General features: G+C 47.2%; 2 protein-coding genes across 2 annotated transcripts in view; both read left to right on the top strand.

The window, feature by feature from the left end:
- Nucleotides 1-948: 948 nt before the first annotated feature.
- On the top strand, nucleotides 949-1,703 carry LSm1 (U6 snRNA-associated Sm-like protein LSm1). The gene has a single exon (XM_075686588.1). It carries the CDS (start codon nucleotides 1,098-1,100, stop codon nucleotides 1,503-1,505), a length of 408 nt encoding a protein of 135 aa, XP_075542703.1. The 5' UTR covers nucleotides 949-1,097; the 3' UTR covers nucleotides 1,506-1,703.
- Nucleotides 1,704-1,789: 86 nt separating this feature from the next.
- The window catches only part of LOC142576448 (clathrin heavy chain 1-like), a 43,439-nt gene continuing 25,104 nt past the window's right edge, over nucleotides 1,790-20,124 (top strand). The window contains exons 1-4 of the mRNA XM_075686587.1: nucleotides 1,790-2,241; nucleotides 2,401-2,501; nucleotides 3,349-3,479; nucleotides 17,754-17,906. Of these exons, the coding sequence (XP_075542702.1) occupies nucleotides 2,164-2,241; nucleotides 2,401-2,501; nucleotides 3,349-3,479; nucleotides 17,754-17,906 (463 nt within the window). The 5' untranslated portion in view covers nucleotides 1,790-2,163. The remainder of the gene's footprint in view (nucleotides 2,242-2,400; nucleotides 2,502-3,348; nucleotides 3,480-17,753; nucleotides 17,907-20,124) is intronic.

Raw genomic sequence — 20,124 nt, 5'->3', positions numbered from 1 at the left:
TTTGCTGTCTGTTGGCAGGTAAGACTGTCGAATAACAATATACATATTATAATAGCAGCGCGCAGACCAACAAATGTAACTCAGAACATTCCTAGCTTTTATTTTGGTTTCCGAGCACAGCTGCTTCGCACATTGGCACAAATGCACAAACTGTTTCACGATCAGAAGGAAATGAAAAGGAAAAAAAAAATATTGTTGCATGCAATCTTTCTTTTTGAAGTTGATAGGACAAGAACAGAGGTCACTTGAGCTTTGCTAGCTACTTGTAACTAGTAGCTCAAGTAGCTAGCTGCAGGTCACATTCCTACAGTAGCTGTTCAGTAATCAGTCTTATTATATTACTTGCGTGACATATACGCAGTGGTGATCAATGGACGGCGAGTAGCCTGAAATATTCAACCGACAACATTGGACCAGTTTCTGACCCGTGATACGCTTGCTAAGTTATAGCAACTATGCTTCTATAAGTTTTGTAGTTGTTCAGAAAATATTATATTTATTTTCACTGTGCATGCAACTTCAGCAACAATTATATTATAACCAGCAGACAAATGCGGGCCCGTAAACGTAGGAGTGTGTTTCTATTTTATCGCGACCGCCACATTACTCGTCCTTGTGTCTTTTACTTAGCACACTACCATAATTAGAATGAACAACTAGGGTAGAGAACGTTCGAACTTCTGCTTAATCTTAGTACTTGTCTTTGTAGTGTTTAATGCCGTCTGCTTCAAAGTTCGCGGCTGCGAGGTTGTCACAAAAGGAGAAATGGCAGGAAAAGATTTCTCCATGATTTCTCTCTCTGAACCAAACCTTTTCCCGCAATATATAAACGCGGCGATATAACCTAATTAAAAGATGAAGCTAATTGGATCAAATTCACAATTTGCGAGTTCGAGAAGCGAAGGCAGCTAACTCAATGTGTGCTCAATCGCGCCTTTTGGCAGCCGTAAACAACACGTGATCGCACGTTTCTCCGCACGGAGCGCCGGTCGACGACCACGGAAGTGTGGTCATGGTTTAGTATTTTCTCGACTTTAAGACGTTTTTCGGTGATGCGAGGACTGCGGTGTGGACAGTCGTAAGCAAACTACGAGGCAATGACGCTCTTCTACTTGCCCGGTACGGCGAGCCTCCTCGAGGAGCTCGACAAGAAGCTTCTCGTGTTTCTCCGCGACGGACGCACCCTGATCGGTTACTTACGGAGCATCGACCAGTTCGCCAACTTGGTCCTGCACCAGACCATCGAGAGGATACACGTGGGCAGGCAGTACGGCGACATTCCCCGGGGCATCTTCGTCATTCGCGGCGACAACGTCGTGCTGCTGGGCGAGATCGACGAAGACAAGGAGAAGGACGCCGACCTCGAAGAAGTGAGCGTCGAGGACATACTCGAGGTGCAGCGCATCGAAGCGGACGCTAAGCAGGAGCTCGAGAAGCAGAGGGCGAAGGCAATGAAGGACAGGGGAATGCACTACCACCAGGAGATCACTCACGACGATTACTGACGACCCCTGCGTGCGCGCTCGCCGAGTGCGTTTGTGCGTGCATCCCTGGTGAATTTACTGGCGTTGAAAACGTTCCGTTGCCGTGTATGGACAAGGACACGCTTGTTTCTCATTTTTAAGACTCACGAACGAAAGCAAGTTCGTGGTTAAACAAGGCGCGATTGTTTCGTTTATGTGAATAAAGATTTCATTCAGTCACGGCTGGCTTGCTGTACGTGATTGACAGGGTGTGCTGCGAATATTTATTTCGTGGCCGACACCTTGTCAGTAGATATCTCTTGCTTCTCGTAAAGAGTCTAAAAGCCCGAATGCATGTTAGCTCGATAGATAGGGGACGAATTGTTATCTGCTCCTCTGCTTTTGTAGCAGCTCGCACGATGACAGTTGCCAAGTGGTTGGGACGGCGATACATGCCGTCATGGCCATCGTCATCAGCATCACCGCCGGCCCGAGAAGTTTATGCGGATGTTTGCGTGCGCCCCGGATCCCGTTGCTTGAAGCGCTGCACGTTGTGTAGGGTGTCCCGCTGGCGGCAACGCCGCGGTTCGCGTTGACATAACGCGCTACTCGATGCCCCCATGTTCATGTACCGGCCTCCTCGCGACAAACTCATTCGTTGCCAAACGCGACGACGTCTGTCCGATGACAGCGGCTGACGATGTCCGCCGTCAGGAAAAAGTCGACCGCCGACCCGAAAAGCGTTACCCCTTCACTCTGCGTGACAGAACTTGTCCAGGTAATTCTCAACTGCTTCCCCGAGCTCTGCACTTAGCAGAAAGCTGCCTTGGCTCCCTTGGCGGGCCAAAACTGTCGGCGTGTCCGGACTAGCGCGCTGTTTATCAGCGACGCCGCGGCACCAGATCTGACAGCTGCGTTCTCTCCTCTCGCGTTTCAGCTGACTCAGCTGGGCATTCCGCTGGAGCACGTCACATGGCCGCGTGTCACGGTCACCCCGAGCCAGTGGCTCTGCATTCGTCACACCATGACCTGCCGAAAGTGAGTTTACGGTCGTGCCTTGCCCGCGGAAGCTCGCGAGCGTGGCATCTGTCGGGGGCTCGCGCTGCAGGCCCACGCGCCCCAGTGCGCACGTTCTCGCTGTGTCAGGCACCTGGAATACGTTCACAAGCTCTGTCTGATGAAAAGACCGGAAGCTTCGCACTAATTGAAACACGAGAGCGGCAGGTCTATGCTGGGACCCATCGCCTATGCTCCCTCACGCATGCGGGGACACTCACGCGCTGAAATGGGACATCTTGGATTAGTTTGACATCGAGGAATGTGCCCACATCAAAAATACGTCCTCAAGGGTCATAGAATTTGCATGGTTGCCACTATCTTTGCCGATATAGCAGCAGTGTCTAAAGGAAACTTTACTTTTGCGTGGTACGCAGTTGTAGTCAAGCGACCCAAGGAGAGACAGAAGTATCTTCAGCCTTGCAATTTGTCATCTTACACTACTTTAGTCCCTGTGACATGCATACATGACACAGGTTTGGAATTTCTTCGACTTACCTTCAAGGTTACTGGGCCACATCTTTCACAAAAAAACAATTTTGGAGTGGCACAGAGACTGTGGAACTTTCATAGAGAGAACAAAGCCACAAACTGTGAATATTTAGATCTTTAGAATGATGCGCAGGTGTCATATGAGGCTTTGAAAACCATGTTTGCATGTAGCTGCTTGAATCCTGACCTTACCACCCTTCTTCAAGAGCAGTGACATGTTTCCTAAGCTATAGTGTGCAAATTTGCATGTTCATCGGAAGCAGGAAAAAGGCTTGTCAGAGGTAATTCGAACTGACCGGCACAAGGGGCATGACGCTTTATATGTCATTTGCTGCAGTGCTTCCAGCAGCGCCGACAGGTGCTCAGTGGTGACTGTGTTCAACCCACAGCGGTCTGCGCCGCAGACTTACAAGGTCGAGGCACGCTGTGCCAAGCTGAATCCAGACAAGCCCCTTTTAGCCATCACAGGTAAGAAATACATCATTGCAGTTAGCAACTGTGGGCATTTATTCAGCTGAAGTATCATTGAAGGAATGTTCACAGTTGTGCTCATGGATTATTCATGGGGTGTTGGAGAACATCTGACGAAGTGGTTAAAGGAGACAAATCAAGGCAAGAGAATGCCAGGGCATCAAGCGGTGCTGTGAAGGAAGCAGATGGGCACATATGACAAATGGAGTAAGCGCCAGAACATTGCTTATTAAAGGAGTGCAGATTCTCCATTGATATTTTTCGTACTCTTCTATAACAATAAAGTCCGGCACATGCATGATGGTGTGCCCAGTAATTCAATATGATCTTCATCACGCAGTTCCACATTTCATAATTCCCACCAGCAGGGTTGGATAGCCTTTGGGCCACTTTGATTATGCAGTCCCGGATTATCCGCAAATTGTCTGCAGCTTCCAGTCTGACTAGCACTGACAGAATGGCATGTCACAGGCATGTGATCCAGCTATCGGGAACCGTATCTCGTATCTGAACAACGTACCTGAACAGCAATCAGTGAGGGTCCAATTGCATACAACCCCAGCTATCGGTGTGAAACAGCCACATGCAATATGGTACACTTGCTCGTACAACAGTTTCACTGACCCGAAAAGCAAAATACACCTGTTTACTACACATATAGCAATGAGCATGACACATTTAGGAAACGTATCAAGAAAAGCAAGCATGTGCGCCTGATTGCTGTCCTTGTCTCTTAAAAGAAGACAAAAACTAAAGCTGTAGCAATTACATGGCTCATGAAAAGCTTGCATGATGGCACACAAAGCACCAATGTAACAGATGCGATAGCTGAGGGCACAATATTTGCCATCTGGAACGCGCAAAGCATGCAGAAGCACATGGCATCTTTTACAACATGGCGGCAAATGTTTTGCACATCTTTTTCCGACAGCTGTCGTCTGCTAGCTGCTTGCGCTTGTCCAAGCAAAAATCTGCTGGCAGCTCCAACAATCTGCAGGCAGTCCAAGACATCTGGTCCATGAAAAAAAATAAACACGTTTCTGACAACTCTTGAACTAGTGGGCGGAGCTTCCGAAGCTGTCCGAGCAAAATCGAATGTGGCACAGCAGTCCCAAGCAGGCTGGGACTGCTTGGGACTGGTAATCGAAAAGGCCATTTGTGGAGTAAATTATGAGTAAATTATGGAGTAAACATAAATTATGAGCAACCGAGGTCACAGAGTTCTGGTGAACCACCACAGTGTTGATGAAAGCATTTGCGTCTCCCGGCTGTGTTTCAGCAAATGCACATGCAGCCACTCTGAAAATGTGCCGCCACCATTGTCTTTAACGTCGCACTATTTTGGTCTCAACGATGACGTTTTCATGATGGCTGTCACAATGAGTTTGTAGAAGGGAGCAACATTTAGTGTGTAGGCTTTAAAATTGAAATAAATTACCTTTTAGCCATCTGCTGTCAGTCATACTTTGTGAAAGCATTCCTTGTAAGCATGGAAAGTTTGCATTGTAGTCAATTCAGCCTCTAAATTTTGTACGTACACTCCTTTAATGCTTTATGGCTTATATATGCACATGATCTGATGTTAGAGCTACCAGTGACGGTGATCATTAAATGTAAAGCAATAATGCTTTACATGATAGCAGTGGTTATGACACTGGCTCTCCATCAAAATCCAGCGACATAGACTTAAAAATTCACATTGCACTTTCACAAACATGACAGCAGTTTCGACTAGTATAATCTAAAGAAGGGATACGGACAGACTAGAAGCAGACAGGATGAGCGCTCATGCTAACGATCATTTTACTGTACCAACTCGCCCAACTTTCTATCCTTTTGCACCTCACAGAAGTTCCTCATCGACACAGGAGCCCAGGTTATCATCCCATCAGCGGCATGCACGGATTGTACTGTAAATTGATACAGTACCTGCAAGTTGTTAATGGCTCTCGCATATGTGTCTACAGGCAGCATTCGCTGATATTGAACCTGGGCCTCCGCTGACCTTTTCATTGGATCTTCCTGGAAGCTAATGTAGGGTGCACGATGATCGGTGCTGACTTCCTTACAGCCCATGGCCTCCTTGTCAATATAGGACAGGATCGCCTCCTCGACCCCAAGACATTTTTTTCCATTCAGGGCATTACTTTGTCGGCAACTATCACTTCCATGCTTCCTGCGCTTTAGTTGTCGATAGTCCTATCACAGCTTTGCTGCGCCAGTTTCCAGAATTGACTGCCCCACTTGACTCGAGGTGGTACACCACTACATCACCGCCGTAGACCCTCCTGTGTTCTCTTACCCTCGTCACCTGGCCCTTGACAACCTTAATGTCGCCCATGCTGAATTCAAACACATGTTGGAGAGGGGGATTGTTTGGCCATTTTCCAGCAACTGGACATCTCCTCTGCACATGGTACTGAAGAAAACCGGCAACTGGCTCCTCAACACAGACTATTACTGACGGTATCTACTACCCAATATTCATGACTACCCCCGCCTTGCACGGAGCCCACATATTTTCTAAGCTTGACTTGGTGCTGGCCTATCGTCACATATTAGTGGCAATTGAGGACATTCCCAAAACAGCCATAACATCACCGTTCGGCCTCTATAAGTTCTTACGGATGCTCTTTGGCCTACGCAACGGTACACAGTTATGTGAGCATTTCAACGTGACAGAGTTGAGGGCCCCATGTCGCAGAAAATCCGGCTTTGGTGTCCCACGTCTAGCGTCGATCGTCATTTCAATAAAAATCATTTCGAACCACACATACCCAACCATGCAGGCCCTCCATGTAGCACAAGGAAGTTACTGAACTAATTGAATTTCTAATTGAATATGTAAGAAAAATTGTAAAGTACGATTTACACACAACCTACAGTCATGATAGCGTTAAATAGTAATTTGAATATATGAGAAAACACATTTCTGTTACACGGAAACACAAACCCCTTTTCCAATGTTTCTACCGTTCATAGAGCAGCCATGGCCTCCACTGGCACACAAATCTCAAAGGCCATAAAGCGGCACACCCAGTTCCTTGCAAGACCTCCAGATGGCACTTGCCTCCGCCGCATCCTGGCCCACGCAAGAGGCCGCGTTTCTATTAGAAAGCTTGCCTTCATGCATAGCGTTCACTGCCAGCCTCTCCCGGCAAATATTACGGTTACATAAGCCGCGGCTGCTGGGAAGCATGAGAAGCGGTCGGGGATCTTTGAATGCCATCGCGTTCCACTCCTAAAGGCGAAGCTTAAGCGTCCTCCAAATTTTATCCGATCCATCGTGTGGCCTTCCATTTGCCTTCGTCTACGAGGATGACCTGTTGGTGGCGAGGTCATCTCTTCAAGAGCACTTGCAGGATCTTCACCTGCTCTTCGAGTACCTCTCCTGACATAGCATCGTTATTTATGTGACAAAGAGGGAATTTGGGCAAGCCAGATCTCGACTTCCTTGGCCTCCACGTGGACTCCACTGGCATGCGACCCTTTCAACAAAAGTGCGAACCATCATCGACTTTCCAAGGCCACGTCCGTCCCCAAATTATGGCAGTTCCTTGGTCTGATAAATTTCTACCACCACTTCTTACGGAACTTTTCCAACTATTCCTTTTCTATTACTATTCTTAGCACTATTACTTTTAGCTTTTTTTTCTGTGGTCTGACTGGCACTTCGGCCACATTATCACTGGGATCGGCCAGCCATGGACGGTAGATGATAAGGAACAAACAGAATAGAGCAAAAGGAATCCTTACATTATATCAGCCTTAGTTTGCCTACTCCATTGCTTTATGACTGCATGGAGCACAGAAATGGAGAAACGATGAAAACACAGAACTTGCATATTTGGCAAGAAAAGCACAGAGCTGGAAACAAATAGGTAGCTCCTTTTGATTGCCCAGTTTCTGTCACTGAAGAGGCCCTGCAACACATTTTGAACATGGTAAACAAACCTGCCTGGTCGCTAGACAATACTATCGTAATTATTGGAACACAATATTCTTGCTATACTCTGTGGGAAGTCCAAAGTTCGTACTTCAGCTATCTGTTGCTATTTGTTGTTTTTGCTGTTGTTGTCTTTAACGTATGGCATGTAGCCAGTAGGGGGATTAACCAAGGTTTGCAATTCAGGCTGGACCTGCATCAGTCATCTGCCTCCTCTTATTCACTCTTTGAGGGAGTGGCATTAGTTCACACAACTCTTGAATAAGAGCCTGCAGTTTTGTTTCAAACAAAACCTAGTTTTTTCCATCAAATTCCCAAGATCGCCAACACTTTTTGTGCATATTCCTATGCACTTTCACATATGGTCATTGGCTGGATTCCTTTAGACATGACTCAGTAGTGACTAAAGCAAAAGCAGAGTGATTTCATCTCTGACAGGGCGGTGGCCCTATCTGTTTTTGGCTTCAGATCAGTTCTACCCTCTGCCATGTCGGTCCTTTTGTACTTGCTCATTTTATGCAGTGCACAAGGTACAAGATGAGCACAATGTTTGCCACTGGCATTTGCAAATAGCAGAACCTCATTCATACGTTTTGGAGAAATGCTAGAAAGAAAACTTTCTAACCAGACAAACGTAAGATCCGAAGTAACTAAAAAAATTTGACAGGCTCGGCTGTAGTTGAAATCTACTTGATGCGAAGCGTTGCGCGAATTGTGGCATGAGGCACAAATTGCCGTCCGCTCGTCGAGCTGGTGCGGTTTCGGCAGCCCGAGATGCGTTTTGTTGTTTTCCTATTGGGTAGTGTTTTAAGAGACCTGCGGTAAACCGAAATGAAATAGAGCTGGTGGGCAATGCCACCAGGGCTAGACGTGAGGCTCACATCGCTGCCTGCAGCAGGGAACGGCAGTTTGTTTGGCTCATCTCCTACTAAAAGCGTGAAGTACGCTTCCAACGGCACTATGCCCTACGGGCTGTAGAACAGATAGGTGAAGTTGCTTATCGCAGTGGGTTGCCGATGATAGCTATTAATGCAGCGTGCGACGGCCCAGGAGGAGATTTGCTGGTGGCAGAATAAGAAACTTAGTGTGCGCCGGCATTTTCAGGTGAGACAGGCGGGCGTCCTTGTGACTGAGTAAATGAGAGCAGAGATGGATGAAAAAGCGAATGTGAAGCGTGGATGTAGTATGGTGATAGCGAAGAGAGCATGAGGAGGAAGGTGAGCAGGACCAAGAGGCACACAGTGGAGCAGGACGGTACATGGCAAAAGTGTGCGAACCAAATCGTAGTGCTGCGCAAGACGGGCTTTGCGGCAGCGATGGCTACGAGATGTCGCCAGAGTAGTACGCTTTGTCTGTTCACCGATGACGCCACCGATACCATATGTGGAAACGAAAGTGCTGCATGAGTGGAGGTCTTCTGCGGTGGCTGCTGTGAATTGCGCCCACGCGTCACCCATGCGCTGCCTCTCGCTGTCTCCCAGTTAGTGAGGGAGTTGCACCACGCTTCGCTCCGTTTGCAACGTGGCGCATGGGACAGATTGTCCACATCAGCCAATATGTTGCGAAATGAAAACACGCATACAGCGGCGCTCAAATTTTGCATTAGGGAGTATTGTAATTGTTGGTGAATTTTTCTTGTTTACATTTGATCTGGTGGTGCGAAAGCACATCATGCGATCGCAGTCTGCAGTAGAGAATGGTAGCATGTTTGGGTTATCGCCAATTAGATCAGTATATGCTTGCAATGACACCACGCAGTGTGAAACAGATAGGTGAAGATACTTATTGCAATAGGACTGGCGGCAATAGTTGTGAATGAGGGGTGCGACGGCCCAGAACGTGATAAAAATGTAACTTGACCTGAGCAAATGCTGTCAAAATTGAATGCATCACGGCAATGTGCTGTGGAAGTTTCAAGGCAGTGTGGTCACCTGTCTTTTGTATTTGTGTATTTTTTGGCTTACTTTTAGCCTCTTTCCACAATAACAGTAGCTTTCTTTAAAGACATGATCTTCTTTGGTGACTTCAGATTGATTTAGGGTCTCTGTGAGCTGGGTATTTGGGCACTTTTGTCTCGTCAAATTATACTATTTGAGGCCTTCTAGTGAACACAAGACAAAAAAAAAGGGTGTGAAAGTGAAGCTTAGAATGGCCCACCATGGTAGCTTAGCAGCTATGGTCTTACGCTGCTAAGCATGAGGTTACAGGATGAAATTCTGGCCACGGCGGGTGCATTTCAATGGGGGCAAAATGCAAAAATGCCTGTGTCCCATACATAGGGGGCACATTAAAGATCCCCAGGTGGTCAAAATTAATCCAGAGTCCCCCACTACGGCATGCCTCATAACCAAATTGTGGTTTTGGAATGTAAAACCCCAGAATTCATTGAAGCCATTCAAGGCTTGGAATGAAAAGTTAATGTAGAGCTAGTTACAGAGCAGTAATAATGCATGATAAGGAGTCCGAGCGGAGATCGCTAGGAGAAGCCTTCATCCTGCAGTGGGCGTAAAAATAAGCTTATGATTATGAATAATGCATAATTAGTGCAAAAAGGTTGAAGTGAAACACAGGTGCGCTTATTCAAACTGCACGCACCTAAAACCAGAACCAGAAGTGTGGCTTTACTCAACGAAAAATATGGGCCAATCCCGGAGATAGTGCAGTCTAAACAACAAACCACATACAACACTAATGCACCCAAGAAGACCTTGTCGTTCTTCAGTGACAACAGCAGTTGACTCGCTTTCTTTTTTTATTTACAGAAGGGCATTTTAGATGGCTAGTACAGCTCAGATGATTTTTTTTATTTATGTGTCCTTACACAATATATTCCAACTTCTTTTTTTTTGCAGACTGTATTTGTGAATTGTCTTGAAGTCTGCTTGTCCTTTTTATGTATAGCTCAGTTTGCAAAAGGCACTCATCTCATTTCCCACTTGACCTTCTCCCTGCTGGTTAAAAAAAAAAGAAAAGTTCAGCAGCATGTTACACTTCTGTAACACAGGAAGGTGAAAGCCTGCTGCACACATGGTAATGCATTAAGTTACGCAATCAGAGGGGTCAGACTTCTTGGAAGACGTAACAAGTTGCAGTGTGAAGTAAACGTATAGCACTGTAGGTCGACCTCCTCAGCAACACATGCGAGCACCTAATGCACTACCTAAGTGAGTGAGTAAAAACTTTATTGAATATAAATAAAGTAAGGTACGATGGTTGGGGCCCCTATTCCAGGGCCTGTAAGAGTTGGAGGACAATCCCATTGCTGGCAAACAGTTGTACGAGTTGGGGTCGGGCATGAAATGGGGGGGGGGAGGTAGCTGGACCATGCCGTCGTCCAACTCACTCACGCTTAGGACGTGGTTGTAGTGAGGAACTTGCTCTCACCAAGAACTAGGAGTACAGGATTTAATTAAAATATTTACATTACGACGGCAGGTAAATTTCAGCAGTCAAGCATGACTCCCAAATGGAGCCCGAAAAAGGAAGCACAAAGCACATGAGCACACTGAGCATCCGAAAAAAACTGCTGCTTAAAAACCCTCTGTCCTCCCTAGATCCCTAGTTGAGGGAAAACTGCCGTTCAACCTCCGTCCAATCGGACCATCCAAAGTCATCATTGGAGGCATAGTCGACCTGCCTTTGAGGGGGAGGGCTTACACTCTCACATCTGCACTTTGGATTCACAGAACACACTGAGGTGAGCGGGTCCTCGTAGACCTGGGTTGTCACGCTTGACCCCAGCCGGCACCTCTTGACTGCAGAGCAGACTCCTCAGGTAGCTGCCGCGACTATCAGCAGACTGTGACAAATTCTGGGGCCCATGAAAATGCACCACAAAACACCCTTTTCCATGAGTCCTCTTGCTCCAAGTGGACCGTGAAGGTGACAGCAAATCAAGTAACAATACTCGGTCCGCCGAACGTGGCTAGCCTTGCTAGCATCGCGGACTCTCCGAAGGAGGCGCATGGTTGATTAACTTTGCTGTGGTCGCCAGTTCTCCGAAGGAGGTACATGGTTGGTTAACTTTGCTGGCGTGGCCGCTTCTCCAAAGATGCGCATTATTGGCACTCCAAAGCCACTCGTCACAGCGTGCTGGGAAGGGTTCGAAGATCGCTACCCCTGCAGGACGATCGAAACAGCTGCGGCGGGCAGGGAAAGATTTGCAGGCCAGTATCCCTGCAGGCCGATCGTAACAGGCCCCAGTGGCACGAGCGGCTCGCTGGGCTTGGTCCAGAAGAGCCAATTGGCTCTCCCAACCCGCGTCTGCAAGCTATCTCTTTCACTGCCTATTCCTCATTAGTGGATGTCGGTGTAATATGGGGCTGTCTATGTGCGAAGGCCTCCTGGGGCACTCCCATGCTTTAGTGTGGGTGTTTCTGTGCACCCCGGGCACTCGTCAGTGAACCTCGTGGTGTGTATTCTGTGTAGGTGGAGCAGGTTGAGGTATGTGTTTGTCTGAATACGACGCCAGCCCCTCTCCTGTTGGCTGTTTAAATCGAAGTGACGACGTCCAAATGTCTCCGCTCCTGCCTTTGCTGTAGGAGGATGTCACGAGAATTCGGTGGAAGGTCGTCGCTTCGCCATGCCGTTGCTCAGACGTTTAACCCTTTGAGGGTCGATTTTTTTTCGCCATATGCGACCGCCCAATGTCGATTTTTTTTATTGCAGATTCCAATTCTTCTTAGGGATTTATTTCGAAAAAATTTTACCGAAATTTTTCTAGCATGACCGTAAAGTGAGAAAAAAATATTTTGCGTTGGTATATATGTACTCTTCATTCATAATTTAATTAATTATGAGGTTTAACGTGCCAAAACCACTTTCTGATTATGAGGCACGCCATAGTGGAGGACTCCGGAAATTTCGACCACCCGGGGTTCTTTAACGTGCACCTAAATCTAAGTACACGGGTGTTCTCGCATTTCGCCCCCATCAAAATGTGGCCGCCGTGGCCAGGATTCGTTCCCGCGACCTTGTGCTCAGCAGCCCAACACCATAGCCACTGAGCAACCACAGCGGGTGCTTCATTCATTCATACTTAATTCATGAATAACAACAATAAAAAAGGAAATAAATTTATCAGAATAAAAAATTTGATGCATTTTTATGCACATAGTTCAAGGCTTTGAAGATCCGCACACGAGAATATTTCGCAAGTCTCAAATGTTCCTGCTCTTGCAGTAATACATACGTCCATAGCGTAATCGAACTGCGTAGGTGCGCACACTCAAGAAAACTGTTTGGTTGTGTGCCCATGAAAAAAAAAAACATGTGACAAACTTTTGCTAATCTTCATCTTATCACCAAGCAGCTAGGGCAATTAGTTTTCACGAGTCTTAAAGAAAAAAAAACGAAAAGGAACGGGAATGCATGCATGGCGGCATCCTTCCTATGCGCACCCCTGTGAGCACTAAAAAGTGAGAAACAAGCGGTTGCCCTTTGAGCGATTAGTAACAAGGTAGCCATTACTTTTGCAAGCGCAAAAAGCCGAAACTGCCCGCGAAACAAAATCCAAACGGCCACCCACACACGCGCGCGCCAATGCGCGAGCGGTAGCGTATAGACGCGCAGGAACAAACTAGCGCTAAAACAAAGCATGCAATGAAAACTGAGAGAGGGAGGCGGGCGAAAAAAATTCCTTGTATCCCCACATAGTGGCAGCACATGACAGAAAAGAAAAAGTTTGGAAGTTGGCTCCCTTTTTAAACATACAGACAGTGCTGTAAATATACGGCATCGACCATTTTTGGACTTGTTCGCGGCGCCGTATATTTACGTCATTGACAGTCAAAGGGTTAATCCTCGAGCAATACGGACTGCCCTCGCGTTTCCTGCCAGTCCCTCGTGTGCCAGACACCATATGGTAGTGTGGTGCCCTTCTAGTTGATTGCCTAAAATTTTGAGCATTGATTGGGGTGCCGTTCCATTTAGAAACAGTGGCAAGCCGCTTGTGAGTCGGATAATATGACAGCCGAATTGGTTTGGCACTCGGCCTCCTGAATGGCCAAGGCAATGGCTGCAGCCTTTGCCACGCATGCCGAGGTGGTTTTGAAGGATGCTGTTGTTATGTTGTTCTTACATGTAGAAACTGTGGTGAAGGTGTCTGAGCTGTTTCGACTGGTTCGACTGGCATCCATATAATACACTCCCGGTCCCATGCCAAAACGTTTGGGAAGAGTCTTTTCCCTTGCTCTGCGTCGCCCAGGATGATACTTGAGGTGCATGTTTTTGATAACTGGGGCACTGCGATGTGTGATCGAACGTTGCGATCTATCTGTGCCGTTTCCTCTCCGCAATACTGGGGTCTCAGGGGAAAGCCTAACCTCGCCAATACTTCGCTTCCCTGAGTTGAAGAACAAAGTTGTTCTTTCTGAGCATATGACGTCGCGACTGGGTACTCGTCGAAAGTGTTGTGCAGACCCAGTCTCTCAAATCTCTCTGTGCTAGTGTATTCGGGAGACCAAGGGCGGCTTTGAAGCCCATTCTTGTTATTGTGTTTGCCTGTGTGATTTCTTGGTTTGTCAAGGCCTGATACGGAAGGGCGTATGTGATACAGCTAATTACGAATGCGTGAACCAGGCTGATGGTTTCTCCCTCACTTAGGCCGTCTCTTCTTACTGCTCGCCGTATCATTCTGGTCACGTTTCCTGTGACCCTCTTTAGTTTTTGAAGGGTGTGGAATGTTCCAGCATTCTGCTGTATCCACATCCCCAATATTCTGAGTGTCTCCACGAATCGGCGCCCCGTCGAGGGTCAGAGTGAGTGGCACCCAGTCCTTCTTCCTTGCGTATTTCGCACGCACCCAAATGAATTACGATTTTTCGGGTGTGCATGCCATGTTCGCTGCCCTCGCGTATTCCACGACTGCGTCTATGGCCTTTTGAAGAGTTTCTTGCTTGTCCCCATAGGACCCGTGGTGAGCCCAGAACGTGATGTCATCGGCATATATCGCACAGCCGAGATTCAGGTGTTTATCTAGCTCCAGGGCTAGCCTTCTCATCCCTACATTAAATAGCAGTGGAGAGAGTATAGCACCCTGAGAGGTACCTCTGTCGGGACAGTTGAAGGTGTTGGACCTCGTGGAGCCTAATCCGATTGTGGCTGTGCAGTCGCTGAGGAACAAGCGCACAAAGTTATAAATTCGGGTTCTGTAGTTCACCGCTTCCAGTCCCTCCAGAATAGTGTAGTGGGAGATGCTCTCGAAGGCCTTTTTGATGTCCAATGCCAGTACAAATTTATCGTCCGACCCTCTGTTGGGGTGCAAGACCTCGTGCTTTAGTAGTAGAAAAACTTCCTGCGCCGACATGTAGGGTCGGAAACCGAACAAGTTGGAGGGGAACATGTTGTTTAGCTCTATGTGGTTTGAGAGCCGGACCTGCACAACCTTTTCAAAGAGTTTCCCGCGCACGACATTAGGTAGATGGGTCGAAGGTTGTTGATGTTACGTGGCTTAGCTGGTTTAGGAATGAGAATAATTTTTGCTTCCTTCCATTCTTTTGGAAGGACGCCGTCCTCTGCCCAGATCGTGTTGTTAAAGAATTTGGTCAAGCTCTCTAGTGTGTCGTCACTTAGATTGCGAATCATTGCGTTCGTGACCTGATCTACCCCTGGAGCCTTGTCTTTCCTGAAGGAGTGTGCCGCTGCATAAGCCTCATCAAAGGTTATTGGGGGCGTCCAGTTCCACTTGGTCCTGACCTTCGTAAACGAATGCTCAATCGGAACAGTTCCTACGTATATCTGTTTAATTTTGTCTATCATGTCGGCTTCCCGACCTTCAAACTCATTTTCCAGCAGCTTGAGTGTGCGATTTGCGACTGTTTTTGTTCCTCCCGGGTCAATCGTACTTCGAAGAATGCACCATGTTTTCTTTGTAGTCAACGTTCCCCATAGCAAGTCGCTGAACTGACGCCAATTGCTGTCGCTTAACTTTTGTGTGTATTCGTTAGCTTCCTGCGCTAGCTGAGCTATCCATATTCTGAGTTTGTGATTAAGCTTCTACCTTTTCTATCTTTTTGTGAGGCCTCTCCAGGCTTCCCAGAGGTGCAAAAGGTGACGGTCCATGACTGGAGCCTCTGTTGTTGTTTCAATTGTTTTTGTGACCCCAGCATGAATAACTCTAATCCACTTGGCCCATTCTCCTACGTCTCTTACGCTGCCGATTGTTTTCTGTTTTTCACGAAATTTGGTGCAGTCGGATAGCCTTGCCTTGCTGATAGCTCTTCGAATCCTGGCTGCATTAACCGATATGCTTAAAATATAGTGACTGTATCGTAGGTTTTCCCCAAGGTTCGTCCATCGCATCTCACTTTCGTTGTTGGTGAACATTCTCGATTCGCGTTGGGAGATGCGGTAGGGTTAGCTGGAAAAGTTCATAGTGCTCTACGACGTCTGCTAACAAGATGCCCTTGGGATTGTCTCTACTGTAGCCCTAGTTTGAGTGTTGTGCGTTAAAGTCTCCTAACAATATTAATTTATCCCTACTGTGGGCGAGTTGCATCGCGGAGGCCACCACGTTTTCAATATCCGCCTGTTTTTCTCTGGGAGAACTATAAATGTTGACAATAATTGTTTTAGGTTTGCCCCTTTTCTGCAGCCAAATCGTGATTATCTGGTGCTGAATAGGTTCCCCCCAAAATGCGCTACCCAAAGGTTCTTTCATTCTTTCTTTCGTTCTTTGTTTCCTTCTTTCCTCCTTTTGGTCTTCCTTTTCTTCATTCTTTCTTTCGTTTCTTCATTCGTATTCAGCCATTGCATCTTTTCTTGCTTACACTGGTATGGGCCATTTCTGATGATGATACTTTTCGCATCACTGAGCTGGATGCAGCTTTTTTCGGGTGTGAGCCATTGCAACGAGCCACTTAAAGGAGCCCTGAACCTCTTTTTATCGAAGTGGAGAAAAGCATCTGAAGTGAAAATAGGCTATTTCAGAAATACTTTGCCTAAAAGGTACTTCAATACATTCAGCAGAAGCGGAGTTATTGGCAATCAAACATGACCTCTGCCATGCTCCTGTTCCTTCTTCAATGCCTTGCGCTGCAAAGGCTACGGCATAGTGGGGCTTGCCCACAATGCTCCGCCTTCTAAATGTCACCATGACGTGCAGTTCAAATTTCGTTTTAGATGTTAACGTAGACACCACAACTTGCGCCTTTGGTGCCCACGACGTGCTAAACATAAGCGAAACGTGGTTGTCCTCAGCGAGCCACAGTGCGCTTAGCCAGTAGACTCGTGGCAGCACCCCTCAGCAGCCGCGGTATCTACGCCATGTAGCCAACCCCAGCTTGATGTCAGCTATTCGCCAATAGCAGCGGTCTAAGGGAATGATGAAATAGTGTGTCTGATCGCGAAATAGTGTGTCTAGAAGAGAGTGAGGACAGGGCCTTCTGTTGAAAAGAAAGATGACCGCGATCTGCTTACAAGCTCCACGCACCGCATATGACAGCAAAACTTGACTGAGATGCTCACAGCAGCATATACTATCCATGGTCTATGTCATTTCACCAAGCCCAAGGGGTGGTTCAGGGCCCCTTTAAGGCTTTCACTTTAGTAATATTTTATAATCTGCCTCATCCACCATCTTTCCGTTGGCCACGTGTCCTATTGTCTCTACTTTAATTCTGTGACAGTAACGGTACTTCTTCAAGCTATGTAGTTCCACTTTTTTCTCTTTTCCCCCCCATAAATATTGCATGTTTACTGTGATTGTGGCTGACACGCAATTGTGACTGTGTAGACATAAAAAGGCATGACGTAATGTAATCAAGTGCAATTGCCACCAAAAAATCGGGCAGTGGTTCTTAGTAAGCCATTGCTAACTCCTCAACCCCTCTTTTCATTGAAGCTTTGAAACAAATCTCAATAATTGTGTGTGCATACTGCTTGACAAGTGATGATGGGTGTGTATGTCAAGATTAGGTAGAGGTGTCACCAGAAGTTTTGTTTGGCTTGTGGAGGTGTCACGGCCCCAGTGTCTGTGACAGCAGGCCTCATCCATGACTGGAGCATTCCTCTTACTTTCAGCCATGATGCTACTGGGACTGTCGTCTAGCACTGCTTGCATTAGCAGTTCCTAGAGGCTGAATGCACAGTGACAGCTTGTTGACATAAAATTTTCTTTCATGCTCTTCAAAAAGGATTTTAGTCGAGGTTTTAAGTAGTTCCTTTTTTTTATCCTCGTGTAGCTTCTGGCTTGGTTTGACCTACTCTCGTAGCTGAACTATGTTTGATTAAATGCAATGCTGTGTGTGTGTCACCAGATTTGTGGTTGATCAGGCATGCATCCTTGTGGCGCCTTGCTCACCGTTTCCCATTGCTGTGGTGTGCAGACCAGTGGGCGCTGTACCTGTACAGCACACGCACCAAGAAGCTGCTGCACAAGAGCCGGCTGGAACGAGACCTTGTCTACTGGGCCTGGGTCACACCATCCACGCTAGGACTTGTCACACGCGACGCTGTCTTCCATTGGGACTGCTCTTCGGGTAAGTGATCCCCCGACGCTGGTCTAGGTGATGCTGTTGGAGTGGAGTTGCGCTGGACTTCTTTCTCTGTGCTGAGCAGTTATGCGAGCTAGGTATTCTAGTTTTTTTGCCCATAGTCTCGTGGTTCCTGGTAACATCATGGCTTCTTGTGACTTCATTCTTATAGCCTTGGAAACGAAAGTAAAGCTTAGGATGTATTTGCCCACTCGTAGGGGTGCAAAGTGACAGTATAGCAGTGACATTCAAGTGAAGGCCAATCTTGAGCATGGTTTATGTAAACATTTGTTCAGTTATATTACTTGGGTTGCTAGATCATAGAGCTGCTTAGCGCAGTCATTCACTCCAGGCAGCACTGTCCTTGCTTTCTTTTTTTCTTGCAGCTGGTCCTGTGGCATAGAAGTTAGACTTGCTGCTTTTGTTTGTCCTTGATGCGCAGCTAATGGACTCTTATATGTGCGGTCCGTTTGTAAAGTTTGCAAATATTGCAAATATAACTAAATGCATGGTCTGTTTGTAAATTTTGCAAGCTTTGCAATTGTAAGTCAGTGGTGGAACAGTTGCGCCAATTGCACCAAACTGCACCGAGAGCAGTCCTTTGTGTCATCCTGCGCCAAAATGACATTTTAGTGGAAAGTTGCACCCAGCCTGTGCCAAAGCATGTATAAGAGCGAAACCCTCCTTCCGTCGATGCTTCGCAGCTAGCACAACTGAAATCAAATCACCATAGCATGCTATCATCATCATCATCATAGCAGGAAGCACAGGCCTGTCAATTGAGTTTCTCACTATATAGTTAGAAAGTCTATGGGCCCATCGAAGTCTTCCAGTTCGTCATCCGTACATTTTTCTCTGACGGATGTACAATGTAGTGTTGCTGTACTGTCTTGCTGGTGCTTTATTTTGGTGTTCATCGAACCCACCCACGTGGTACCGCGGAGTTTGCTGAAGGAGGATATCATATTTTAGGATTAAAGATAAGTTTTTTCATTGTCTGTGGGTGGTAGCAGGGCTTCGCAAAAGAGCCACTGCGATCAGAGTTGCACGTCGTGCATAATTAAGAATGGTATTAGTGAATGAGGTTGAATGTGGTACACCGCGAGAGCTGGCACTTCAGTGGGCGGCACCATGTTCATTGACGCAAAACATTTGCGTTGAGCTTGAGTTGCTGTGCTATTTCGGTGAAATAGCGTCGCTGATGCAAGCGCAAAACCGTATTTGCATCTCGCACATGCACAGTGGCGCTGACGCTATTTTTTGGAAACCCCTATTTGGAAAATCCGTAACGTGCATGGCATGATGTGAATATATTGCATGATGTCATGTTCGGTGCAGGCGTGCGTGCTCGATTGGTCTTGCAGTCACCCTTTGCCAACAAGCCGTGGCTGTCATACTATGTTGCAGCCTGAGTTAATAAACATGTGTTTGTTGGCACTCTGTCTGTGGTGCCTTCTCTGCACCATATTGACGAACCGTGCCATAGTGGGCTTTGTGTGTCGTGGTGGAGAGGAGCATCACATGCTTTCCTGACCATGCTTGCAGGGTAAGCCTCGTGCAGACCCATCTCCACAACGTACTGATAGTATTAGTTAAAATTTACATGGTATATGGTAAGCACACATGCTTTGGACCCTGTGCCAAAAGTGCTTGCTGCTGCGCCAAATCGGCCTTTTGCCTGTGCCAGGACCTGCGCCAAAAGGTAAAATAGCTGTTCCACCACTAGGTTGGCCAGCCTGTTTCCCTGCCAAGTGCAGAGACGCCAACAGTGACAAGCGTCGTTGCCAAAACGGCGGTGGTAGTAGCAAATGCCAGATGTTGTAGTTGATGTTTCATTGTGGGTGCCTGTGCACCTTGATTTCCTGGAACTACGGCTCTGTGGGTGATGAGATGACGTGCGGTGATGTTCCGCTCCACAGATGATGCGTTCCAGGCGCTCACACAAGGAGCCGAGGGGAGATTGTGCTGCTGAAGAGCAGGGAAGTGTTTGCAGGGCGGTTGTATTGTCACCCGGAGACGATGCCGTGGCTGCGATGGTTGGGTGGCTACTTCCGTGACTTTGTCGGCCAAAGCAGCAAGTCTGGTAAGGTCCATAGTAGAGGCTGTCACCAGGACCGTCTGCACATTAGCCGGGAGTCGTTGCAAAAACAATTCGCGCAACAGCACGTCATCGATGGGTCTCGCGTTGTTTCCCAGCAGCTGCCTCATTCGGCGAAGAAGTTGA

The sequence above is a fragment of the Dermacentor variabilis genome, chromosome 3 (assembly GCF_050947875.1).
Source record: "Dermacentor variabilis isolate Ectoservices chromosome 3, ASM5094787v1, whole genome shotgun sequence".
NCBI lineage: Eukaryota > Metazoa > Arthropoda > Arachnida > Ixodida > Ixodidae > Dermacentor > Dermacentor variabilis.
This window is presented reverse-complemented; position numbering and strand designations above follow the sequence as displayed.

Bases quoted from the DNA above. Each gene is read 5' to 3' on its own strand.
- LSm1 (XM_075686588.1), top strand. From the start codon at position 1,098: ATGACGCTCTTCTACTTGCCCGGTACGGCGAGCCTCCTCGAGGAGCTC.